The sequence below is a fragment of the Lipophrys pholis genome (genome assembly GCF_963383615.2).
Source record: "Lipophrys pholis genome assembly, chromosome: 4".
NCBI lineage: Eukaryota > Metazoa > Chordata > Actinopteri > Blenniiformes > Blenniidae > Lipophrys > Lipophrys pholis.
In genome coordinates, this window is record NC_137637.1 from 21871363 (window position 1) to 21893554 (window position 22192).

Sequence of the window (22192 nt, forward strand, 5' to 3'; positions counted from 1 at the left end):
AATTTACTCGAAATATATTCTTGTATGCATATCAACAGACACGTCATATCAAGAAATAAGATTCAAACAAGAAGTGCATTCACGCAAAGGTCACGGGGACAAAACACGTCTTGATTGTTGTTCATGATAAAATCTCCAAAACTTTTCAAACGGCTAAATAGATTTCATAGGGTGCTTCAGATTAAACCAGATATTTTGACTCACAGGGGTTCAACTACGCTGTACATTCTCTTTGCTAGTCCCTTTTAAAATATCTGGTAAGCTTTTATATATTTATAGACTGTAATCATTAGGTAGAATTATACTCATTTGTACTGAAACTCATTTCTACAATCTGAAAACAGTTTGTAATTGGTTTACAAACACACTTTGAAAACTACTGCATGAAACGATACACAGAAGATCAGGCAATGAACTCACACAATACACAACTATTGTTTTGAACCAAACCTTTGGTTTATTATAAATGCTTATTGAAATGTTTGATAATACTACAGATTTTGTACCACACAACAACAAACTCACATCTTCAATGAACAGTATAAAAATACCTTTGAAAATAGCACCTTTTCTCTGACAGGTAAACATGCAGTCATGACAAGTAACTCAACTTCCCCCTGATTAAAAAAACAAACAAACATTATATACAAAATATTGCCAGATATATTGTGCTTGATTCTTCATATAAAATACAAATGTTTATATTATATCCTTATTGTTAATCCCACGTATCTTTGCTTGCATAGCTATTTCAGTGTAAAAAAAAAACATTGGAAGTTATTTTGGGAAAAATGTTTGTCATTAGCACAAAGACAATCAGAAAAGTTGCTTTTAGATCAATGTCATGGTTTGATGAAGCATACAAATCCCCTGATCATAAAATTCCAACTATGTTTTGAAAAAGAAGACATTTCAAGCAGTAACTAAATGCACACAAAAATGTGGAGGAAAGTCATTGTTATTCCAGAGGTGCACTGCAGTAAAGCGGTGGTCATTACAGATGGTTGTTGAAGGCTGAAGCCATACATATATTTCATAATAAAATTCAAATTCATGATTTAAAAAGCTTTACATCCATGTTTTGTGTTCATTTATACTGATGAAGATTTATATAACTTGTATGTTGTTGCTACCTGTAAATAACTGACAGGTTTAAAATGCATTGTTCAACATTTGTACCTCTGTCTTGTTTTTGTCTTGTTACTCAATATTACAATATTTTTTGATTAATTTACTTGTGGTGTATTGCACATCTGTGAAGTAGTTTTAAAGGTCATGGCAAGTGAGTATCACCTATTTTATTGGATCGAGTTTTCCCCGCCAAAACATAGCACCCAAGTCATAATTGTACAAAAGGATAAGAAAAAACATAACAACACTTAGAAGTTATTATGAACAATTTTGCTCTCAGGTAAAAAAATGGAAACACAACCTTTTTTATTTCTTGGATTATTGACACTGAACCCGCTATTTATTCCTCTTCAGTCTTAATGAATCATGGGTCTTCTCAACATCTCACTCCATACAGTAGAGGGCAGCAGCATTGCTAGTTTGTGTTTCTGTAATAAGAACTTATTTAAGGGTGCAGGTTATTTGCCCCCTGTCCCACCTCCAACCTGGAGGACCATGGGATCACACCGCTGCTTTCTGCTCTTGTTTGAGTGGACTCATGCTCAGATATTGAGTGTAATAACGGGCTTCCTGGAAATGTGCCTGAACTAATATTGTACAATTGCAAAATGGACCAGGTCTTAATGACCATCAAGTTACTGCAACATATTTAGCTTCAGCAAATTGGTATTTCTTTATGAAATGTTTAATTACACTATGAGGCGAATTATATATTAGTCTTCCTACCAGTGTCCCACATGAACTGAACTGAACATACAAACTACTCAACTACGTACTCAAGTAAATATGGTCTTCAGTGTACAAATGCTAAACAGTCTTTATTTGCAAGGCAAAACAAAAAATCGAGGAGGCATTCTTATATCCTCCTTTTTTTTTGGTGTAACATTTGTCTGGTTTGAAGAAGCAATAAATAAACAAAAACACATAAAAGCACTGACATTTGACAAAATATTGCTCCATAAAAGCTATATAGATGTTAACATTCCTGTGGGAGGGGAGGAATTGGCCACTATCATCGCGCTGTCTTCAGAGGATGAGAACCTGCACCAGAGACAATTGGTGAGTTTGATTGAGTTTAATACCTTTGTGTGACTTCCATGTGTGTGTGTTTACATTTTTTTCTTTTTCTTTTTTACCTTTGGCCTCTTGTAGGCAGGCCTCCTCACACTCCTCCAGGTGGAGGAAGCGGTTGTCGTTTCCTTCACAGCCGCTGTAGATGAAGGGCCTGCAGACCTGAAGTTGGCTGTTAAAGTACCAGCGCAGAGTGTATCGCACACAGCTCCCCTCGTCCATGGGCAGCAGGCAGAGGTCTGCTTGAGCTGCAGCAAACAGACACGTGTGAGAAGTGTGCATGCATGTGCACGAGAAATAAAGGCAGGCAAGGCTGGTTCAAAGGAGCAAATGCAGAGCAACGATAAGATGAATCACAGCCCCGAGCACTCACAATCACTGGCAACATCCATTTATTTCTATACTGGTACATTAACATGCAAAGTAATGCATAAGAAAGCACTTTAATGGCATTCTTTGTTTTTATCCTGTCTTATTTTGATAGATGCATGCGTCCTTATTCATAAATATAGTATAGTAAAGATAACTTCAACCTAATTTGCATAGTAATGAAGACAAACACGAGTCAGCAGCAACAATGCAGCCTGAGACATACAAGGAGCACCAGACACCAGACAGGCAAGAATAACCCTGAAATAATCCCCGAACAGGAAGACAGCAGCCGGTTTACCTTCCCCTTTGACTGTCCTCTTGGACCTGACTGATCTGGACTTGACTGCTTTCAGAGGTGTAACTTTCACTGTTTTCTGACCATCAGCTGTTGCTGTTTTCTTAATGTCAGCACTCGCTGATTTACTTGTTCCGACACTGACTGTTTTTTCAGATTCCTTTTTGACAACCTCACCTGAGGATGTACAGACAGAGACACAAAACATTTACACACAAACAGACACAGACGACGAGACACATCACAAACAGCAGAGACGAGTTGAACAAAAACAGAAAAGAGAAAGACATTAACATGATGATCGTGAATATCTCATGATCGCCAAAGGCACAAGAGGTCACCAACTCAGCATGATGTGCACTTGTAGCAAACTGCTTCAGAAATACTCCGGATCGTCTCACGAACATGAAATGAGCACAAGATCAAATGCAGACACAAATGGGACAAATCTGATGAAGCATATTGAGTTCATCACACTAATCAGAAATGTCTGCGGGATCTATTATAACCAGGTATTGTATCACATCCATCAACTTTTCAGAACATCAGTCACAGAAATAATGTTTTGTTCCATTTCGGTCGGTTTACTAGGAATAACATATTCGAGGAGTAATTGAAATGTTTTGACACACAATGTATAAAGAAAAAACAGCCTCTGATCTCATTTTATTTGCTGTTCATTATGCTTCTCAAGTTCCATGCGCAACATTCTCGATATGCTTTCCACTGGGACTTTAATTCCAGCAAGATGTTAGGAAAGAGGAAAACCAGGAAAAAAGCCAGGTACCTGGAGTGAACAGGGTGATGATAAAACGGACGCAGGCATTGAGGTTGCCAGTTACTGCATTGTCATAAAGGGGCAATTAAGTCCCATTCTGCCATCTCTGAATATCTCAAAAGATTAAAGTAGGGCTTGGCAATAATGGTGTGCAACTTGAGATAAATCCCAGATAAAGAATTCTACAAACAACGGTAAAATGACAAGACAAGCATATTTTTGCTTGCAACCCCGACCTGCTTGTATACTCGGAGCGTCGTGCAGCTGTGTGGGCTATGGGTCGTAGACCCCTATTATCACCAGCAATGTCCTTTGACATGAGGTTGGGTCAGTTCGCACAGGGCTTCCCCACTCTTGACATAGTGCAGCTTAATCCATGCATAAAACTGCAAATTCCACTGTCGAGCCATAAAGCTCTCTGCAGGTTCTCCATACGAATTTGGAGACAAGGTTCCCCATTTCATTGTCTACATGGTTCCCTTCAAAAACAGCTCAATCATGATAATTCCAAAAAACAAAAACAAACTAAAACCCTCTACGGAGTCAACTGGGTCATCAGTGGTGAATCTGACCAAAATTAAACACTGAAACTGACAAAGTTGAGTCACTCAAGAAGAAGAGCCGAAGATATCATCATGAGGCAGCAGCGTTTCTAGGATTTCCACCCACAGGTGTAACCCGTAGCTGATCCAAAGCTTTGCACCAGAGTGGGAGGCAACATGCACAGTAATCATGTGCAGTCAACACTATATTGGCAGGAATACCAACCCATGACAGAGCTGCTGTCCTGAGGCTATGGCTGGAATGAAGACCGATCATGAGACACAAAGCTCCTTTAAAGACAAATCTAAAGTCAGTGATCTGGGAAGGAACAGAGCTCAGTAAATAATGTTTAGATACATTTGCAGTTGAATACTTAGCTGAAGACCGAGCAAGATGGAATAAGAAGAAATATCATATTTAAATGTAATTTATGTAATGGGTCTCACATATGCCAACATCGACCACATCTACCAAAGACTAACACGTCTAGAGGGACCTGGCATTATTTGTGTTGCAGTGTGAATTAATAGTTGGAAACCTGGTTCCTTTCTCATGTTTTAGCCCCCTGGAAGCTTCTCTATGTTTTCACTGTGGGCATATTTGTTCATAAAAAACAACTATATGACATTAAGACCTAGTACGCCACATTTCTTTTGAGCCGAGGATAAGGGTTAAGTTTCAAGCAGAGAAAATAAACAGGTTTTTCACTTCTCAAAATGTACGATACCCAGCTGAGCTGCTCTGCTACTTCACTACCTGATAACATCAGACACAGTATGAAACATACACAGTACCATCACTCTGGTTGGCAGATGGAGTGAAGAAGAGCAGCTCCTCCAAGGGATCATCATAGGCCTCGATGGAGTAGATGTGCTCATAGTCCGGGTCATTGGTGTTCACCACCACCCGCAGCTCACGTTCTGTAAGAGAAGCCGCACCACACAAGACACACTGGCATTCTTGACTTTCATCTGATGACATCTGACCTTCAGACTGAAAGAGAGGTCTCGACTCTTCGATAGAAAAAGCCTACAAAATCATGTACACATTTATATTTTGAACAGCTCTTTCAGATAAAGAATTTACCCCCCATTTCTGTGTTTGTATTGATATCATGGTTGATATCGTGGGACAAAAAGCATATTTATAAGTGGGAACAAATGGAGTTCTCTGTTTTCTTGATGAGAAAACCACCCAATGCTCAGAGGTCTCCAAATGCCACACCACTATTTAAACCTGATTGTTAGGGACAGACACAAAGACAGACGACCAGACTGACATCAAAAAGCAGCGCGAAGGAAGGAGACACTCACCCGTTTCACCCTTCAGTACCAGTTGTTTCTCTGGTGCAGGCCGAGCCCTTACCGCGGGCTGGGGCCGAGGGTTTGAGTCTGAACCTGAGAGAGCCAGATGGGGTAGGGAGCAAACACAGACACCGAGAGAGCAAAGGAAGGATTCAGAGAGCGGGAGAGGGACCAGGTGTGTTACACAGGAGGGAGGAAAGGGTGGAGGAGGGGGGGATAAGCAAAATGGTGAAAAATAAAGAAATAAAGAAAAAAGGCCAGAACATTTTAGTAGCAAAACTTGTGGACACATGAGTTTGCAACAACCCCTGAAGCACCACAAACATCAAACACACCACTCCAACACAGACACCTGCTGAAAGGATCCACCACGTTTCTGTTAGACTGCTCAACACAAGAGTCCTCAAGAAACTTGCTGTGATCCTTTAATGACTTCAGTCACTGCTGCGTAGACGTGTAACTTGAATTATTTGACCTGAAAATCAGTGTGATGTGAAACTCCAGAAAAATACCATCCCCGAGTTATTCATCATGGACGTGTAACAGTATGGGATGGCTATGATCAAGTAATGGAAATAAGTAAACACGTCTCTACCTATCAATAAGACAAAACTGAAAGGAAAATGCTTCGAGAAGATCTGAGTACTGAGGAAAGCTGTAGTATAGCGGCCGGGCAAATCATCGCCAGGATTGAAAGCCAACGTGTGGTGACATGTATGGGTTTCATACTTGAGGCTGCCATCGTCTGCACACAATTTGCAACTGCATATTAAACTGAGAATATGATTTAGAATTGTTTGTGTCAGCAAACTTGGTACCAATAAAAGTACCAACATTGCTGATCTGAATTTGAAAACTCTCAAATTAAAGCCGAGAGTCTGCACTTGAAGTTTACACCCACTGTGGTGGCGTTGGGAGCCGAAACAATGAAAATGATGACGGTGCAGACAATAAAAAGTTTTAGAATTTTGATCTATTGAGGCTAGATAAAGATACATTTTTCAGTTTACTTTCAACATATTACAAATTACGAATTTTCACACCAAAAAGGACTAAAGAGTTGAAAAATGCCTGCACATTGTCGCTGCTCCACGGGGTTTATTTCTGTGCATCTATCTCCGTCTGTGAGCGTTTTTGTTGTGATCAAGTTTAAAAAATGGTGGGGTGAACGAGCCGCCTTCTGACTCTCCGTGTGAAGCAATTGTTTTAACTATTTGACTTAAACCTGAATTTAAGTAAATGCATATTTTTTGTGATATGAAAACAAATTATTTAGCCATTTTTTAAATTGCAAAATAACAAAATTTACAGAATAAAATAATAAAATCAATATCTTTCTTAAATAGAAACCTATCGGTGCTGCTTCATTTTCCTTTATTTAATAAAATAATGGTTTTTGGAACCTCTGTCTTTGTGCCTCTGTGGGAGAACCCAATGCATGCGCAACTGCCACAGTCATTAATTCCAGTGACATCTTAAATTCCACGTTTTTATCTCACTGTAATACTGGACAAAGTACGTCCTGTTTCAGCTCAATATGGGACATGTACATTTGATTGTAAATACATGACAATTACGTTTTTCAAGGAACAGTTGGCAACCCTCGTACAAGCTGAAACTCATGGCAGCAGGAGTCAGTAAGTGCTCGTACACTCCCAGCATATTCATGGAAGAACCATCCAACCAAGTAGCCGGATGCTCAGTGTTCTCCTGCCTGATTGACACCTCAGATATTGTGTTCTGCTACCGAGTACATGCACACACGCACGTCAGGAGTCTGGAGTTCCACAATTTCTTTATATCGGGTTGGGTGTAAACAGTGCTTCATCTGAAGATTGAGGACACACGGAACATGCTGCTGAGAGCGGACATGCGACGGTCACAGCGCATGAATGATACACACCATCACCCCTGGGTGATCTGCAATAGGAGTGGAAGTGTCGTGTGTGTGTGTGTGTGTGTGTGCGCGTGTGTGCGTGCGTGCGTGCACACGATGATGTCTTGTGGTTTTTGAATGATACAAACCTAAAATATAAGCACATGATCTTTTCCATGAAACTCTGACAATGTATCGCAAACAAGGAGCCATTTATGACATTACTTTATATTACAGGTGGCCTTAGAGTCCGAAGGACGAGACCCTATTTTATTTGTAATGTTTATCATAAGGGGCAGAGCACGAAAGTAGGCCCGTAAGGTATTATTATTATTATTATTATTATTATTATTATTATTAGGGACTGAGCCCGTAAGGGAAGGCCTCATCACAGCCATATAACAATTACAACCATCAGCCATGGCACCACGAGCTGGAAACAGGAAGTGGGGTGTACATCCTCAGATCTGGCTGAAACACGTTGCATGAGACTCCACATCTGATCACAGCCATAAGACAGTAAACAACGATCGGGCATAATGCCACATGCTGGGAACCGGGCCATGATTGAGCTGACCCCAACGGGCCAGGGTGCAAGGTCCTGACCAAGGCTGCTTGCAGCTTTAATCTTTTTTTGTTGCAGTAGCAGAACAAGCAGCAGTTGAGCATCTCACTCACCTCCACACGCTGAGGATCAGGCAGATGGTCCGAAATAGGGGGAAAAGAAAGAATAATAAAGGTCAGTTTGAAAGAGTCACAGTCTGCATGTGAATCTCTATAACTTCTCTTCAATTATTCTGCCTTGAGAGTTCAACTGAGGCTACGGCTGATGTGATCACCATCTGAAGTTCAAGATGAGGACAGCACTGTTATAAATTAGCAATGCAAGCTGCATGAAAACACTCACCACAGTGCTGATTCATCTCTGTGCGGACGTAGTCTCTGATCTCATACTCCTGAATTCAAAATAAAGGGAGAAAACACATTTAGAAACTGGGGCTCAGCATCAACTCCGTGAATCTGTCTGTCCTGTTGGTGTGACTTCCGAATATGTCCTGCGGTAAAGATCAAGCACTGACCGTCATGCCTGGCTCTCCCCTGTCTCCTTTGGCTCCATCTGGGCCCAACTCTCCCTGCAACATGGGCAGGTATTAGGACACGCACAATCCACAAAGAGGTTTGAATCTCATGAATATATTAGAATGAGACCAGGTGCAGCACATGAAATAATTCCACAGGCAAAATGGAAGCTTATATCAGCAATTGTCCCACATATCATTTTGTACAGACATTTCAATGGTATTAGACAGACAGCAACTCACATTTCACGTGAGCTTTTACAGGGTCAGTGAGTGTAGTCATGACAAAAGGTATACAGGTTTAATGAAATCTATGTCTCTTGTTTTATATAATCAGTTTTGGGGTGCAATGAAGCAAAACAATTTCTAAAAGGAGCTTTTCTAAAAAAATATAATAAAAAATGCTTGGAAATTCCACAATCTTATTTAATGATGTTTTATTAGGAGTAGCAGTATTTCCTTAGGAACTAGTTTCCCATTTAAGACCGATGCCAAGGTAGCAATCACGAGGAAAAAAAAAGAAACAATCGTGACACAAACCTGAAGTCCTCGTTCCCCTGGGATCCCCGGGATACCACGTGGACCAACCATGGCGGGACCGATTGGACCCCTCTCCCCCTGTCACACAGGCCAAACAACAATACAGCTCAGAACAAATCTATAATGAACAGAAAACGTCACTGTTTGGGTCTCTTTGCTTTGCACATATGTTTTGGAGAATTGGACTTTTGATTTTTAAGCATGACATTTAAGGGGGTGTTACCAGGTTGTTGTGGTTTTCTTTTTGTTGTTGTTGTTTTTGTGGTCCTTGCTACTTCTTTCCAGAAGTGACCAGGTGTATTTTGAGCTCGTCAGAAGTGGAGCTATAAACGCCCAGGGACGACACTGAGAATGGCCATTTGGAATTGGGGCTACTTAAGTGATGTGCTTGGTTGTGTGTTATCCGGGGTTTGGTTGGCTTGTGCTTGTGGCAGTGAACTGGAATCTGTTTGGTATGTTGGTTGCCCATGTTTTTTTTTTTTGTAACAATCACAAACCAGCAAACGTCTTGTATTATAGTCAGAAGCACTCTTCACTTCACTTCCTCATTCAGTATTCCTCTTCATTGACAACTTTCTTTTCAATGCAATTATGCTCTAAATTTACACATTGCTTCTTCCTTATTTTCTAACATTTACGAGGATTACTGGAGTCTGACGTCGGCAATGCGATTACCAGAATTGTTATGTGATCTCTAAGCAGAAAATTTGGACAAGACAAAATATTTCAATCCATGGGGTGACAGATGGCAATTATAAATTCTTCTTCATGATATAATTCATGTAATTTCTTGCTCTGATTATAGACTTGCTGCAGATCACAGAAATAGCTGCACATGCAAACATAACAAGTTTCGGTGCTTCTTTGTTCTTTTTCTAGTGCTGGGCTATGGGAAAGTGAGTCCAGAGGAGACTTCGTTCCTACTTTCATCTCTATGAAAGAACTATTTTTGGAGTTAGTAAACCTTTCTTCCACTTGTGTCAATGTGTTTACTGCAAGAAAATGAACAAATAGTGCAGCTTTGTAGATGCATGTTGATCATTGTGAATTGTAAGACTTGCACTCAGAAATGCACACAGACAAATATAAATAAGGTATTTTAAGAGCAACATCCATCCATTTCCCTTGTACAACTTTATCAATTTTAGGGAGTTGAAGGCAGGTTACATCGTGAACAGGTCGCCAGTCCGGCAAATGGCAAACAGACTGAGAGAATCAGACACAAACACTTATGGGCCGTTTAAAAGTCACCAAGGAAGCTCAAACACATAATCTTGGACTGTGGGAGGAAACCGAATAGTCCAGAGAAAACCCACACATGTACAGGGAGAACATGCAAATACAGAAATATGAAAAGGTCCCCGTGCCTGGACTTGAACCAGGTATATTCTTCATGTGAGGCGAGACTGCTAACCACTACCTCGTGCTGTCCGAATGAGCAACATTGAGCTAATCTCGAATTTATTGTCTTTCACCCCAAGCTGGATGAAGTGATGACCAGTATGTGTGTGTTGTTAAATAAAGCTCCAGTCAGGAGAGTCTCTCAGACACTCAGGTTAATCTTTCAGAGACTTGATGTGCGTCTGCTCAACTGCCACCTGCTGTCTTTTAACTTGACGGTGAAGCAGACGAGCCAGTCAAACGAGGGGCTCTTCAAGCTGTCAATCATCATAGAGCAATGCACACTATACTTGTTTAAAAAAGGAGTCAGGTGACGAGGAGGAGAACAAAGGAGCATCCACAGCAATAAAGCAAAACTAAACAATAAGCATTACATCATACCTTCATGTCAAAACTGTCAGAACTTCTTTCTGGGTTGCCACTACTCTACTCAGACACCTGCCTGCTGCTATTGTGTGCACACTGCGTGTGGCATCACAGATCATTTTGTCTATTCTGGCTTTTAGTCTACGCGGTTTTTCTTTGCCAGCTCAACATCAAATCTGTGCACAGACATAACTAATCCAGCATGCATTTCCTGTTGTGACAAGGGAACCTTAATAATAATAGTGTTTTTGTCACCTGTCCAATTGTCTGTTTTAGAGCTATCTGCCTCTAAAAACACAATATATGACCAAAGTCTGGGATTAGAAATCCTCAAATCAAAGTAAAAACAGACACCTTTTGTCCCTGGAGCCCCTCGGGTCCTTTAGCACCAGCTGGTCCTTGTGGGCCAGTCAAGCCGGGGGCCCCGTCTGCTCCTCTGGGACCTGGAGGGCCAGGTACACCAGGTGGACCCTGCATGAGGTAAAGAGTTCATTAACTGTGTCTTCAAGTGTCCTATAGTTGGGAGTGATTTTGTAATGATGCAGAAAATGAAGGTTAGAAACAGCATATTGTCTAATTAGAATATGATACTTTTAGATTTGATGCGACAAAAGCAAAAATGATAAACTCACCCTTTCACCTTTTTCTCCCTGGGCTCCTTTTGGTCCAGCTACTCCATCAAAACCACGATCGCCCTAAACTCGTAAAGAAAATCCATATTTGGCAAGTGTTTGCAAAAGAAAAAAGCAAAACCAAGTTGTTGTTGATGTGACAAACCTTTGGACCGACAAGTCCCTCTTTTCCAGTGCTTCCAGGAACTCCAGGAGGTCCGAGGTCTCCCTACAGGACACAGTGTGTCTGATGATGACTCGCCACAAACACACAGATAATAAACCACAAAGCACTGATGCAAGCTTCTGTGTTAAGTATTAGTCATACCTGTTCACCTTTTCTCCCTGGGAGGCCAGAACGTCCGTGAGTACCACCGTCTCCCTGAACACAAACAAAACCATACGCATTGATTCATTGGATATGTGACTCAATGGGCACAAATACACAAACCAGCACTAATTAATTTGCTTTGATCCAAAAACTCTTTATTTAAGTATTAAATTATGTATCAAAAGTATCAAACGTGTGGCCAGTGGGACAAAACGTCCACCCTGCATTGTGTCCAAAAACTTAATAGTTTCTATTTTTGTCTTACTACATCACCTTTTCTCCTTTGGGTCCATCAGATCCACAAGCACCCTTTGGCCCTCGGTCACCCTGGAAAAAAAATGTTTACTACTAAGAAACATACATAAAATGTGTCTACACTGTAGGTTGCAAAGTAAGAAAAATGGGAGTGAACGGCCAGTCCATTCAAACAGAAATTAACCTGTCACTTACTGCTGAAGCACTTACACACATGGTTTGCAATAACGGAGCAAAAGGACACAAAGCTTCTACAATTTCCTTGATAACAGACATTTAGAGAGAATTGACAAGTAAAAGCCAGATAAGAGGCACTACGGCTGCCGAGGACTTCCAGAAATCTGTTCTGATTTTAAATCCCCCTTTCATTCACATGTCACACTGGTATTAACCTCAGACACAGGAAATGGGGTATAAATGGGACTTTTCAAGTGACTTTCTTTCAGAGTTTAATGTTTTATGGTCGACCAGAAAGCCATCATATATCTATTTGTTAATAGTGTAAAAACAATGCAGTCAAGCTCTTTGTTACTAATGTGATCATGTAGCTTTAAGTGTGCCTGACACAAACAAATAATAAAATTCACATACAAAACAAATTTTAATGCTTCAGCTGTCTCGATGTTCTCAATATTACCCGTCACATTCACCCATTTACACACATAATCATGTAGAAAATTGCACACTAAAGACGATTCATGTTATTATTGCACAAGGGCATTTCCGACACACGGAGACAGAACAGCCAAACAGCTCAAGACTTCAATTCTTCATAGTTTCCTCTTAAAGTATTTTTCTAATCTAAAATGACCGTCCACCAAACAGAATAACCTACAATACCACACCAATAAAAGCTGAACTTAAACACTGTCCTTTAATACTTTTTAAAAGCAAGATTAATTGTAAGTTGACATTATAAGAGAGGAATTTGATGTGACCTCTTCTTACATAGATACAGCCAGAACCTGCAAACTCAGCTTGAATGAGTGGTGAGACTAGGATCAGGTGAAAATTTGGTCAGGATATATGTAAAGGCAACAAATTCCCCACTGAGAAAGAATTATGAGAAACAAACAAAACAAAAACATAACAGACACAAAAACATCTGTACCCAGCTCTACATTGCAGCCATCTCCTGATTGGTTTAGTGATCTAAATAGAAAGTACTGAAAAAGATTACGTGAAATGATTTTTACTCGGGTAATGGGACGACACAGAATCTTCAGTGGTGGATATGAATAATTTTAATATTGACTTGTAAGTAAATAATCTCAACGCGACCGGCACAATTTGCATTAATCCTCTGCAATCACAGCTTTTTCTTTCCGTTATCCTGCAGCTGACATCACCCAAAATACTGCATGGCTGAACCCTCAAGAAAGAAACGCTGTCTGGAATGCACACAGTGGAAATACCTTGATTCCTCGCATTCCTACAATACCGATTTCTCCCTTCACCCCTGTTTGCCCTGGCAGTCCATCTTTTCCAGGTAGTCCCTGAAAAGAAATCCATTAAAAAAATGTTTTAAAAAAACCCCACAAATTTGACCCCGGCCTCCATCAATAAATCACAAGAATCTGCAGACAGAACATGAAGCAGCCAAACCATTCCACCAGGTACTCCAGGCTGCCCCGCTTCTCCCTGTAGGGATGGAAACTAGATTACAGCAATTGTTGTAGTAAAATTACTGCTTGAATCGGACCTGCCTTGCCATGACTGTTGGTATTTATTAGAATACAAACATTCATTCATTAACTTGCCTTCTGTCCACCAGGCCCACGGGCGCCCGGGAATCCAGTGGATCCTCGATCTCCAGGTTCCCCCTGGAGACCCTGATGTCAAATACAGAGATAAATATACATATTAATCATCTGAAGAAGAAATACAAATAAGACCACTCGGTCATTGGTAGATGCATGGAACTGGACTTTTTCTATGTCGTGATGGCATTTATTTACTCAGATATACCTGCAGTCCTGCTGGGCCCTCTTGACCTTTAACCCCCTTTTCTCCTTGCACACCTTTGGGTCCTCTGTCACCCTGCATGAAACAACAGTAAAATCCACAAATGACATCGAAGACCCTGAGAAGTTGCATATCTTATTATGACACTACACAGTGACGCATTACGGGAAACTGACCGTTTCTCCTTTCGTGCCCTTTTCTCCAGCAGCTCCTCCCACCAGCACTGTGTCGCCCTGCCAGTAAGAATACAACTGTGAACATTACATCTCATCCCTCTCGCAGACAAAACCAAAATAAATAAAACCTGATGTGTTACCCTGTTATCGTATTTAACACTATGTGACTTGTAATATTGCAGCTCAGTGTCATTGTACATTCATGTTGCTCTGGGTCTCTACAAAATGACCTGCTTCCTTGCTGCTGACACAATGTCTTATTTTCACCTTTTTTCCATCAGAGCTGCCTTTACAAATACAAACAAAGGAGGAATAAAGAGGAAGCGAGTGAGCAGCAGTAAAGCCTATTCCATATTGAAATGCACACACCTTCTCTCCTTTGTCACCTTGCAGCCCACCGTCTCCCTAAGAAAAAAGATTGACAGCAAAAGATTTCATTCAAGCGTGTCAATTCAATTCAGTACTTTACATGGGCAGAAAGCTCAAGGGAAGCAGCTGAAATGACGACACATGAAAATGGAAAAAAAAAAAAGGTCTGGTAGTATTCACCTTCTCCCCCCGAGCACCGCGGATTCCCGTGGGACCCTGATGGACACACAGATAGACAAACCCTGCATCATTTATACCCCCACAATCCAAAAAAACAACTGTGCTCACACCGAAGCCATTTTTATTTTCATCAAAAAGCAAACGGCAGGAGATTATATGAAATCGCAGTAATGCTGTGTCTATAGGGTCTGCAGTTGAATTACACAGTCAGCGCAGGTAAACTAGATTTCTGTGAGAGATGAAAAACCCGACACTGATTTATTTGCTACATGAGGAGAACCTTGTTTCTACTGTAGAAGAGCAGCTTTTCTCAAGGACACAAGGTTTGCGTTTATATATTTTCTTCCTACATGCAAACTGTCTTGTCACAGATCTTTAAAGAGTTGGTGAATAGGCCGTGTGGCTGAGTGATGAATAGAATAGAAAAATGTCGATATTTACTGTTGGTCCTCTTTCTCCATCCACGCCAGCTCGACCTTCCTCGCCCTAGAAAATGATGGTGGAAAAAAAATTAAATAAATAGAGATGTTGAAATAAACCTGTTTCTTTCTATCCTCCAAAGGCAAATTCATACTAAATTACGAAACATCTCTGATAAGTGGTGTATCCAATGTCTTACTCTGGGGCCTGAATCTCCTCGTTCTCCTCTGGAACCAGGAACACCGACACCAACTTCCCCCTGGACATAAAAATAATGTCTATACCCTTTAGAAAATCCAGTAACATTATAGAGTTTGGCAGAAATACTGTGTGCGTCTGCTTGGATGTTCACCTTGTCTCCTTTCACTCCGTTGGTACCAGCGGAGCCCTAGAAAGCAGAGCAGTGATCAGATGACTCATAAAATAAATCTGTTTCTGCTTTTTCTCTTTTCTTGTACAATAAACAGTTAAACCGAACATGAAGCTTTCAGGGAAACTTTTGCGACTCATCACAGTGTAATAAGAGCAGAAACCCACTGGTTGTCCTGCAGGTCCAGGAGGACCAGGAGGACCAACATTTCCTGCACGGCCAGCGAATCCCTGGAGACCCTGAAAACATGACCACGAAACTGGTAAATGTCAGCAGAGAGAATAACGTTGCAATCATGTAGTTTGGTTTTTTTTCCGGTGCTCCATCTACCCTCTCTCCCAGAGGTCCAGGTGGTCCTGGTTGTCCATTTTCGCCTCTTACGCCAGGCTGCCCAGGCCCTCCCACTTTTCCCTGGGGTCCTGGGGAACCAGCTGAGCCAGGGAGGCCTGGATCTCCCTAAAATGTAGTCACACATTTAATCCCATAGTCCATCTGATAACGCCTAATATCTGATTGGAGCGATAAAAGCTTAGACCCTTCGCTTACTGCAACAGATGCCGTTGCTCACCTTTAAGCCTTGAGGTCCATCCCGGCCAGGTGGACCTGCCAGTCCTATGCCCTTCTCACCCTGGAACACACAGTTTGTCATTCATCTCACAGTCGACTTCTTTTGATTCTGTGCAGATAATTAAGACGCATCGCTGAAAAAGGTCACCTTGTCTCCTTTTGGTCCAGGAGATCCTTTTGCTCCCTGCATGAAAAACAAGAGGCGTAAAAGAGAAACTCCAAACAGCAAATGTTTGACATATGAGCACATATTGCGAATAAACATACAACAACAATTCCTCACTTTCAGTTCATCATTCATTTAATCATAATACTGGTTAATACATTTTTAAGTAGTGGTGGCGTGCACTGCAAGCAAAGTTTTTCTTGGAGTTAAAACGCTTCGTTAAGCCCGAGAAAAACAAATGATCAAAACCCTCGGCATCTGAGAAGATCGGGCTCAATTACGGTTGACACTTTTAGATACAAGGTCAGGACACTATAATCACGTTACTAGAAAAAAATGGTTATGGCAACATTAAAATAATTGGCTTGACCTTGAAGCAAGTCAACATAAAAAAATGATTGTTGTGACATATGTGTGGTACAGAGCTGGATATCTTTACCCCTATTTTTATAACTGTATGATATTTAGTAATTTGACAAAGACAGAGGTTTCATGAGGTTTCTTTCACATATGTGGTGGTATGAATATTTTTGTGGCTTTAATGTTATATTCATTCATTCATTCATTCATTCATTTTCTTCCGCTTATCCGTTTCCGGGTCGCGGGGGTGACAGTCTGAGCACCGTCACCCAGATCACAATGCACCGATTAAGAACCTTCCTGCAGGTGGTGAGCCCACGGGAAGGTAATGTTATACCAAGCTCATAATTTCATATTCGCCAAGAACAAAGAGGAACATAGGATTAACTGTAACATGAATTGTGTTACATCTTTTATTTTATTACTAGATTACAAAGGATGATTATACCTATGCTTAATAATAATAACAACAACAATAACAATAACAATAATAATAATAATAATAATAAGAATTTTGTAATACGCTTTTTATTTTAGTGTTATGTCGGGTGTGCACACAACATTTAACACATGTGAATAATTTAAACAGTGCAGTCAGGGGAAGCTGATTACTTACATCCTCTCCAGGCTCTCCTGCTTCACCGGCCACACCCTTGTATTACGAGAGATATGACATTGAGAGGATATAGACATGTTCAACACAATTAATCAGACTTGCTTCGCACAAAGTTGCTACTCACTCTGTCTCCTTTGGTGCCTGCAACACCCTTGTCTCCTCTGATGCCCTGAAAGGCAGAGGTTATAGCTTTAGCCATATCTCATTCATGAAAAAGCTAAGAACATCTTAAGTCTTGTGCTGATGACAAAAACATGTGTCTTTGGTTTTCGGAAGAATCACCTTTTCACCGGCCAGACCTCTCTCTCCAGCCACGCCTGGCAGCGTTTGACCAGGAAGCCCCTGCATCAATCAGAACCATGAAAGTCCTGTCAGCTGCATGCAGTAAATCTCTTCTCCTCCATCATACATGTGCCAGTTGGATGCAGCTACTTTCATCTTAATGCTCATATGTACTCACTCTTTCTCCTTTGGATCCAGGGGGGCCAGCAACAGCCTGTGAGAGTGAAGGAAAAACAATTATAGTTATTACCTGTGTGGCACAGGTTCATGTAAGAATACAAGTGGGTACCTAATAGCCTCAGTATTAAGTGTCAGGTTTGCCCAAGCATAATCTTTTGCGGCTGTTAAACGTTAAGAGCTTAATGTCTTCAGTAAGGATAGCAAGCTCATGCTCTCTCACTGCTGAACGACGACAACATACTGACTGCACATGCTAAAAAACCAAGTGAACTCTTCCATAAAAGACATGGAGTCACTTGCTGAAGAAGATGCAAGCAGTGTGTAAACAATCAGCTTATTAAATTCTTTGGAACAAACAGTAGGTTGTGATGTACAATAAAAATGTTTACGCTCCCCCTCAGGTACTTGGTGATGAAGATCCAATATCTTGGTGAAAATATCCTAACTTTTTTAATTAATAAATGACGTAGAGTGGTGGTCCATATTTTCAATTAATTACATTTTTGAATGGATGGACACAAAAGTTTAGGATGTAAGTGTAAATCAGTATATTAGTATTCAGGTGTTCGCGTCCCTCCAGCTTTGTGTATACTAGTATGACTTATGAGGGTATAAATCTGTTTAAGCTTTCACACCTGGTTAAATTAAAGTGAGATTTATGGTAATGACAGCGTAAGTCTCCAAGAAATGCACGCAAGTCAATGGAATCTGAATCAATGAAAACAGGCTTGAATTAGTGCGTGTGCGTGTGTTTGTGCATGGAGTTTTGTGTGGAACAACAAATGGTGGCGCGTGAGCCCCAACAGATGGACAAGTGTCGCCTGGTTATTTATCAAACTGGTGAACTCCGTGACGGTGTCACCGCAGCTCTGTCCAAGGTGCTGAACCTGAGGCTGTCAGCGGTGGGGGAGCCAGTCGAGACAGTCGTCACGATTGATGTCAGCATGGCAAACAGCAGTGCTGGTCGAGAATACTGAGTATCTCACAAGCAATCTCTCTTGCCTTTTCCTCAGGGGCGCTTTCCTAGAGACGGGCAAACTACAACACCGGCAGCCAGGCGCTTCCGGCAATAAGTTTAAAATTGTGTACAGAACTGAGTGACAGAAAATCTTTTGTTACATTTTATTTGATGTTTCTTTCTGTGAACGTGTTTTCAGATTTATCCATGGTACATAATTTCAACAACAATTGCAACTGTTGCATGTTCTTTCTTTGCACATGTGGGATTTTATTCTGCAGGTTTTCCCCACAGTCCAAAGATATTTGGTGAAATTGTGTCTTTAAATTGATGGCAGGTCAGACCGAGTGTGTGCGACAATCTCTCTGCTTTCCCTGTGATGGGCTGGCAACTTACCCAGGGTGTTTTGTCTTTTCATTCAATAATAGCAACATTAGGTGTGTGTGTGTGTGTGTGTGTGTGTGTGTGTGTGTGTGTGTGTGTGTGTGTGTGTGTGTGTGTGTGTGTGTGTGTGTGTGTGTTTAATATTTCCTATATTTAACAGTTTCCATTACTACTGACCATTTTACAGCATAACATTTTAACAAAGGCTGCGAATTGAAAGTTACATTTCATACAGGATGTTAAAACAAACAGCTCAATTATAGGACTATTTTCTAAGAACAGTTCATTATGAAATCCTTCCTACACCACTTTGTCCCAGTTCTTAAGAAACTATTTCCTCTCACCGCCTTTTCCTCTGAGTGGATTGGCAGACCATGTTTGCCTGGAGGTGTATCGGCTGCTATAAATATATACTATTGCTATTTCAAGGAGAGAGGACTGTCAGATAAGACTAATCATTTTTTGTGGCTCGGTTAGTAGGGTGGTTGTCTCCCAATCAGAATGTTGCCGGTTCAATTCCCATCTCCAGTTGTCGAAGTGTCCTTGAGCAAGACAATGAACCTCACGCTGGTCCCAGTGGATGGACAGACTGCCTTGCATGGTAGCTGCCTACATTAGAGTTTTGGGTGAATGTGAATGTGATTAACAGAGTTTTTGCGGCTCTGAGTTAATACATAATAAAACATATACATATCAGACAGCTCAGAGTGCCGACGCATTCCAAGAGAGTTAAACACATCACAAGCTTTCTGTAGGTGACAGTAGACTAAAACACTAACTGGTCTAAATAGATTCCTGATTGCAGTTTGTGATTAGTACATAGCTCAGACAATCTGGAAGCAGTTTACTCTGAGCGCAGAGACAAATCTAAGAATGTAAAGTAGCCTTTATTTTCTCTGCTCCTCACTTGAGGAACAAACGTTCACAGTATTTCAGGTCATCTTAAACTGGAAGCTCATTTACATCAGTGTTGAGAGCACAACCGCAGCTTTTTCCAGTGAGGAATATATGTAACTCATCATTATGATCATCAGAGCTCTTGTAGAAAATATTCAAAAATTTGCAGAAAAGCATGAAGACACAAATATAATAACATGTTTTTCGAGCACCTGGAACAGTTTATGTCTGGTCTTAAAAAGATATACATGCCTTGCCTTGGTTTAAGCTGCAAGCACAATCAAGATGTAAGAGAAACTGACCACAAAGTTGACCTGAAAAACCTAAAAAATTGAGGTTATTTTTTTGAATTACAAGGTTGTTGTTTTTTTTCCGACTGTGAATTCTGCTTTGGATTCTAAACTAAATGGCTCCATTCTTCAGAAGTGCTGCCAAACCAGCATTTCCATTCATCTTCTAGACTGCTTTGTCCAATTCATGGTCGCAGGGTGCTGGAGCTGATCCCGGCTGACCATGAGCCAAGGCAGAGGGCAGGTCATTAGTCCATCACAGGACAAACCTTGATTCATATGAGCAATTTAGCATCACCAACGCGAGATCTGTGTTTTATATCTGCCACAAAGTTGTCATATTGTCTCACACTGAAATTATTTGTGAATTAAAAGCTAATTATTTTGTATTCTCCTCTACCACATCATAAAATACAGTATGCCAGGAAACCTATTGAAATGCATTTTGCTTTTCAAAAAGTGACATAACAGGTAGGAAGTTTTTTGACTTCTGGCAACCAAGGATCTGCTGTTGCTGCACTGGATACAACACTGAATGCATAACAAAAAGTAGCAGCTTAATATAGGTACCATGATGAAATCAAAAAGCAGTGCGGCTACAAGTCATTTTGTTTTTACTGTAGCATAAATTTAAAAATGCATCAGACCATATACTTAAAAGTCAGATTGAGATAATCAAAGGATATTTTTTATGGTGGTGTGATGAGCCCTGTGCAAAGAAAGACCACCTTTTCAGCCATTTCCAGTCTTACTGAGCAAGAACGTGGCCTCACTGAGAACTTCAGAAGCAGAGTTGCAGATGACGTCATAAAAACAGCTATTTATATGAAGACGAGGTTTTGTAGGAAAACCTTCCCAGTGTTCTGGAGGAAGATGTGCAAAAGATCACTTTTCTTTACTTTCCTGAACATGTATAGCTGAAGTCACAGTGACCACACAGTAACAACCAAAATTTTTAAAATTGTCATGTAGTTAATATCAACATTTGTGGCAAATAAAAATATGTCATGGTTTATACTTTAGCAAGAATGACCACGAAGAATGGAACATAAGATCCCTTCATAGTGAAAAGGTAATTCTTTCAGCTTGTCACAGTCACCAGCGCAGAGGCATACACAACCCAGAGAGAAAAAGTTAAATCAACTTCTATCAAGAAAAGTATGAATAAAAAACTGAAACAGCTCATGGCCCAAAATGTCTGGCCCTGTCTGTCAGTCTTAGTGACTCTGATCTCGCTCAGGCATGTATTGCTGCCAACTAAACTGGCACGCTGGTATTAAGTGGCAATTAAAATGCTGAGAGAAATAACACAATGAACACTGAATTGTACAGGACACACTATGTGCTGGTGCCAACATTCAGAAAACAACAATCTTACTCATGGCCACACAAATCAGAAAAATTGTAAAGGTGAAATATATTTGACTAGTTTAAAAATGATGAATCACTTGAAAAGGTGGCATCAGGTCTGTATCCGTCAAGTATGTTTCAAGGGTGGAACGTCATTGAATGAGATATTGAAACATTTTCAATATCTTATCAACTATGAGGCAAGTATAGCTGGATACCAAACAATCCATCACAGGCTGTGCTATTTGCAGACTGGCTGGCTAGGATACAGCTAATAGAACATTCAAGGCAATTATCCATAAATTTATGCAAGGATTTAGCTATAATTCATATTCACAGCCTGCCCCTTTTTATTCTTAGAGAGGGAGGTCTCCACAGGGCTTTCCCTCATTTAGCAACAAAAAAATCCCGGGCTGTACTGCATAAGATTATTTCTGCAGCAGACAAGTGAAAGCTCATTTCACTAGCTGAGCATATGCCAGAGAATTTGTGATTCGAATGTCAATCAATAAGAGTCATCTAACTGAGAAATACCAGTGAGCCTGACTGCGCAGGAAGATGAAGTCTTATTACTTAGTCGTATTACTACCAAATACAACCACAACCAATAATCATGGTGGATATTCATTTATATATGTTCACCATAAATGATATGTACAACACAGAAGGTCCAGTAACAGAAATCAGTAAAAGCTAAATGAGACTCAAT

The 22192-nt window shown here is 40.6% G+C and overlaps 1 protein-coding gene across 1 annotated transcript in view; it reads right to left on the reverse strand.

Annotated features, from left to right (window-relative positions):
• Positions 1-441: 441 nt before the first annotated feature.
• col7a1 (collagen, type VII, alpha 1) overlaps positions 442-22192 on the reverse strand; it is a 69535-nt gene continuing 47784 nt past the window's right edge. The window contains exons 88-118 of the mRNA XM_080462636.1: positions 17603-17638; positions 17425-17484; positions 17267-17311; positions 17143-17178; positions 16149-16184; positions 16002-16061; positions 15764-15889; positions 15601-15672; positions 15416-15451; positions 15263-15322; positions 15085-15129; positions 14644-14679; positions 14464-14499; positions 14095-14151; positions 13922-13993; positions 13714-13785; positions 13559-13594; positions 13369-13449; positions 11972-12025; positions 11696-11749; positions 11534-11596; positions 11389-11451; positions 11111-11227; positions 8990-9067; positions 8450-8503; positions 8274-8326; positions 5504-5587; positions 4985-5110; positions 2873-3046; positions 2268-2450; positions 442-2172 (exon numbers count right to left, since the gene is read on the reverse strand). Of these exons, the coding sequence (XP_080318762.1) occupies positions 5509-5587; positions 8274-8326; positions 8450-8503; positions 8990-9067; positions 11111-11227; positions 11389-11451; positions 11534-11596; positions 11696-11749; positions 11972-12025; positions 13369-13449; positions 13559-13594; positions 13714-13785; positions 13922-13993; positions 14095-14151; positions 14464-14499; positions 14644-14679; positions 15085-15129; positions 15263-15322; positions 15416-15451; positions 15601-15672; positions 15764-15889; positions 16002-16061; positions 16149-16184; positions 17143-17178; positions 17267-17311; positions 17425-17484; positions 17603-17638 (1617 nt within the window). The 3' untranslated portion in view covers positions 442-2172; positions 2268-2450; positions 2873-3046; positions 4985-5110; positions 5504-5508. The remainder of the gene's footprint in view (positions 2173-2267; positions 2451-2872; positions 3047-4984; positions 5111-5503; positions 5588-8273; positions 8327-8449; positions 8504-8989; positions 9068-11110; positions 11228-11388; positions 11452-11533; positions 11597-11695; positions 11750-11971; positions 12026-13368; positions 13450-13558; positions 13595-13713; positions 13786-13921; positions 13994-14094; positions 14152-14463; positions 14500-14643; positions 14680-15084; positions 15130-15262; positions 15323-15415; positions 15452-15600; positions 15673-15763; positions 15890-16001; positions 16062-16148; positions 16185-17142; positions 17179-17266; positions 17312-17424; positions 17485-17602; positions 17639-22192) is intronic.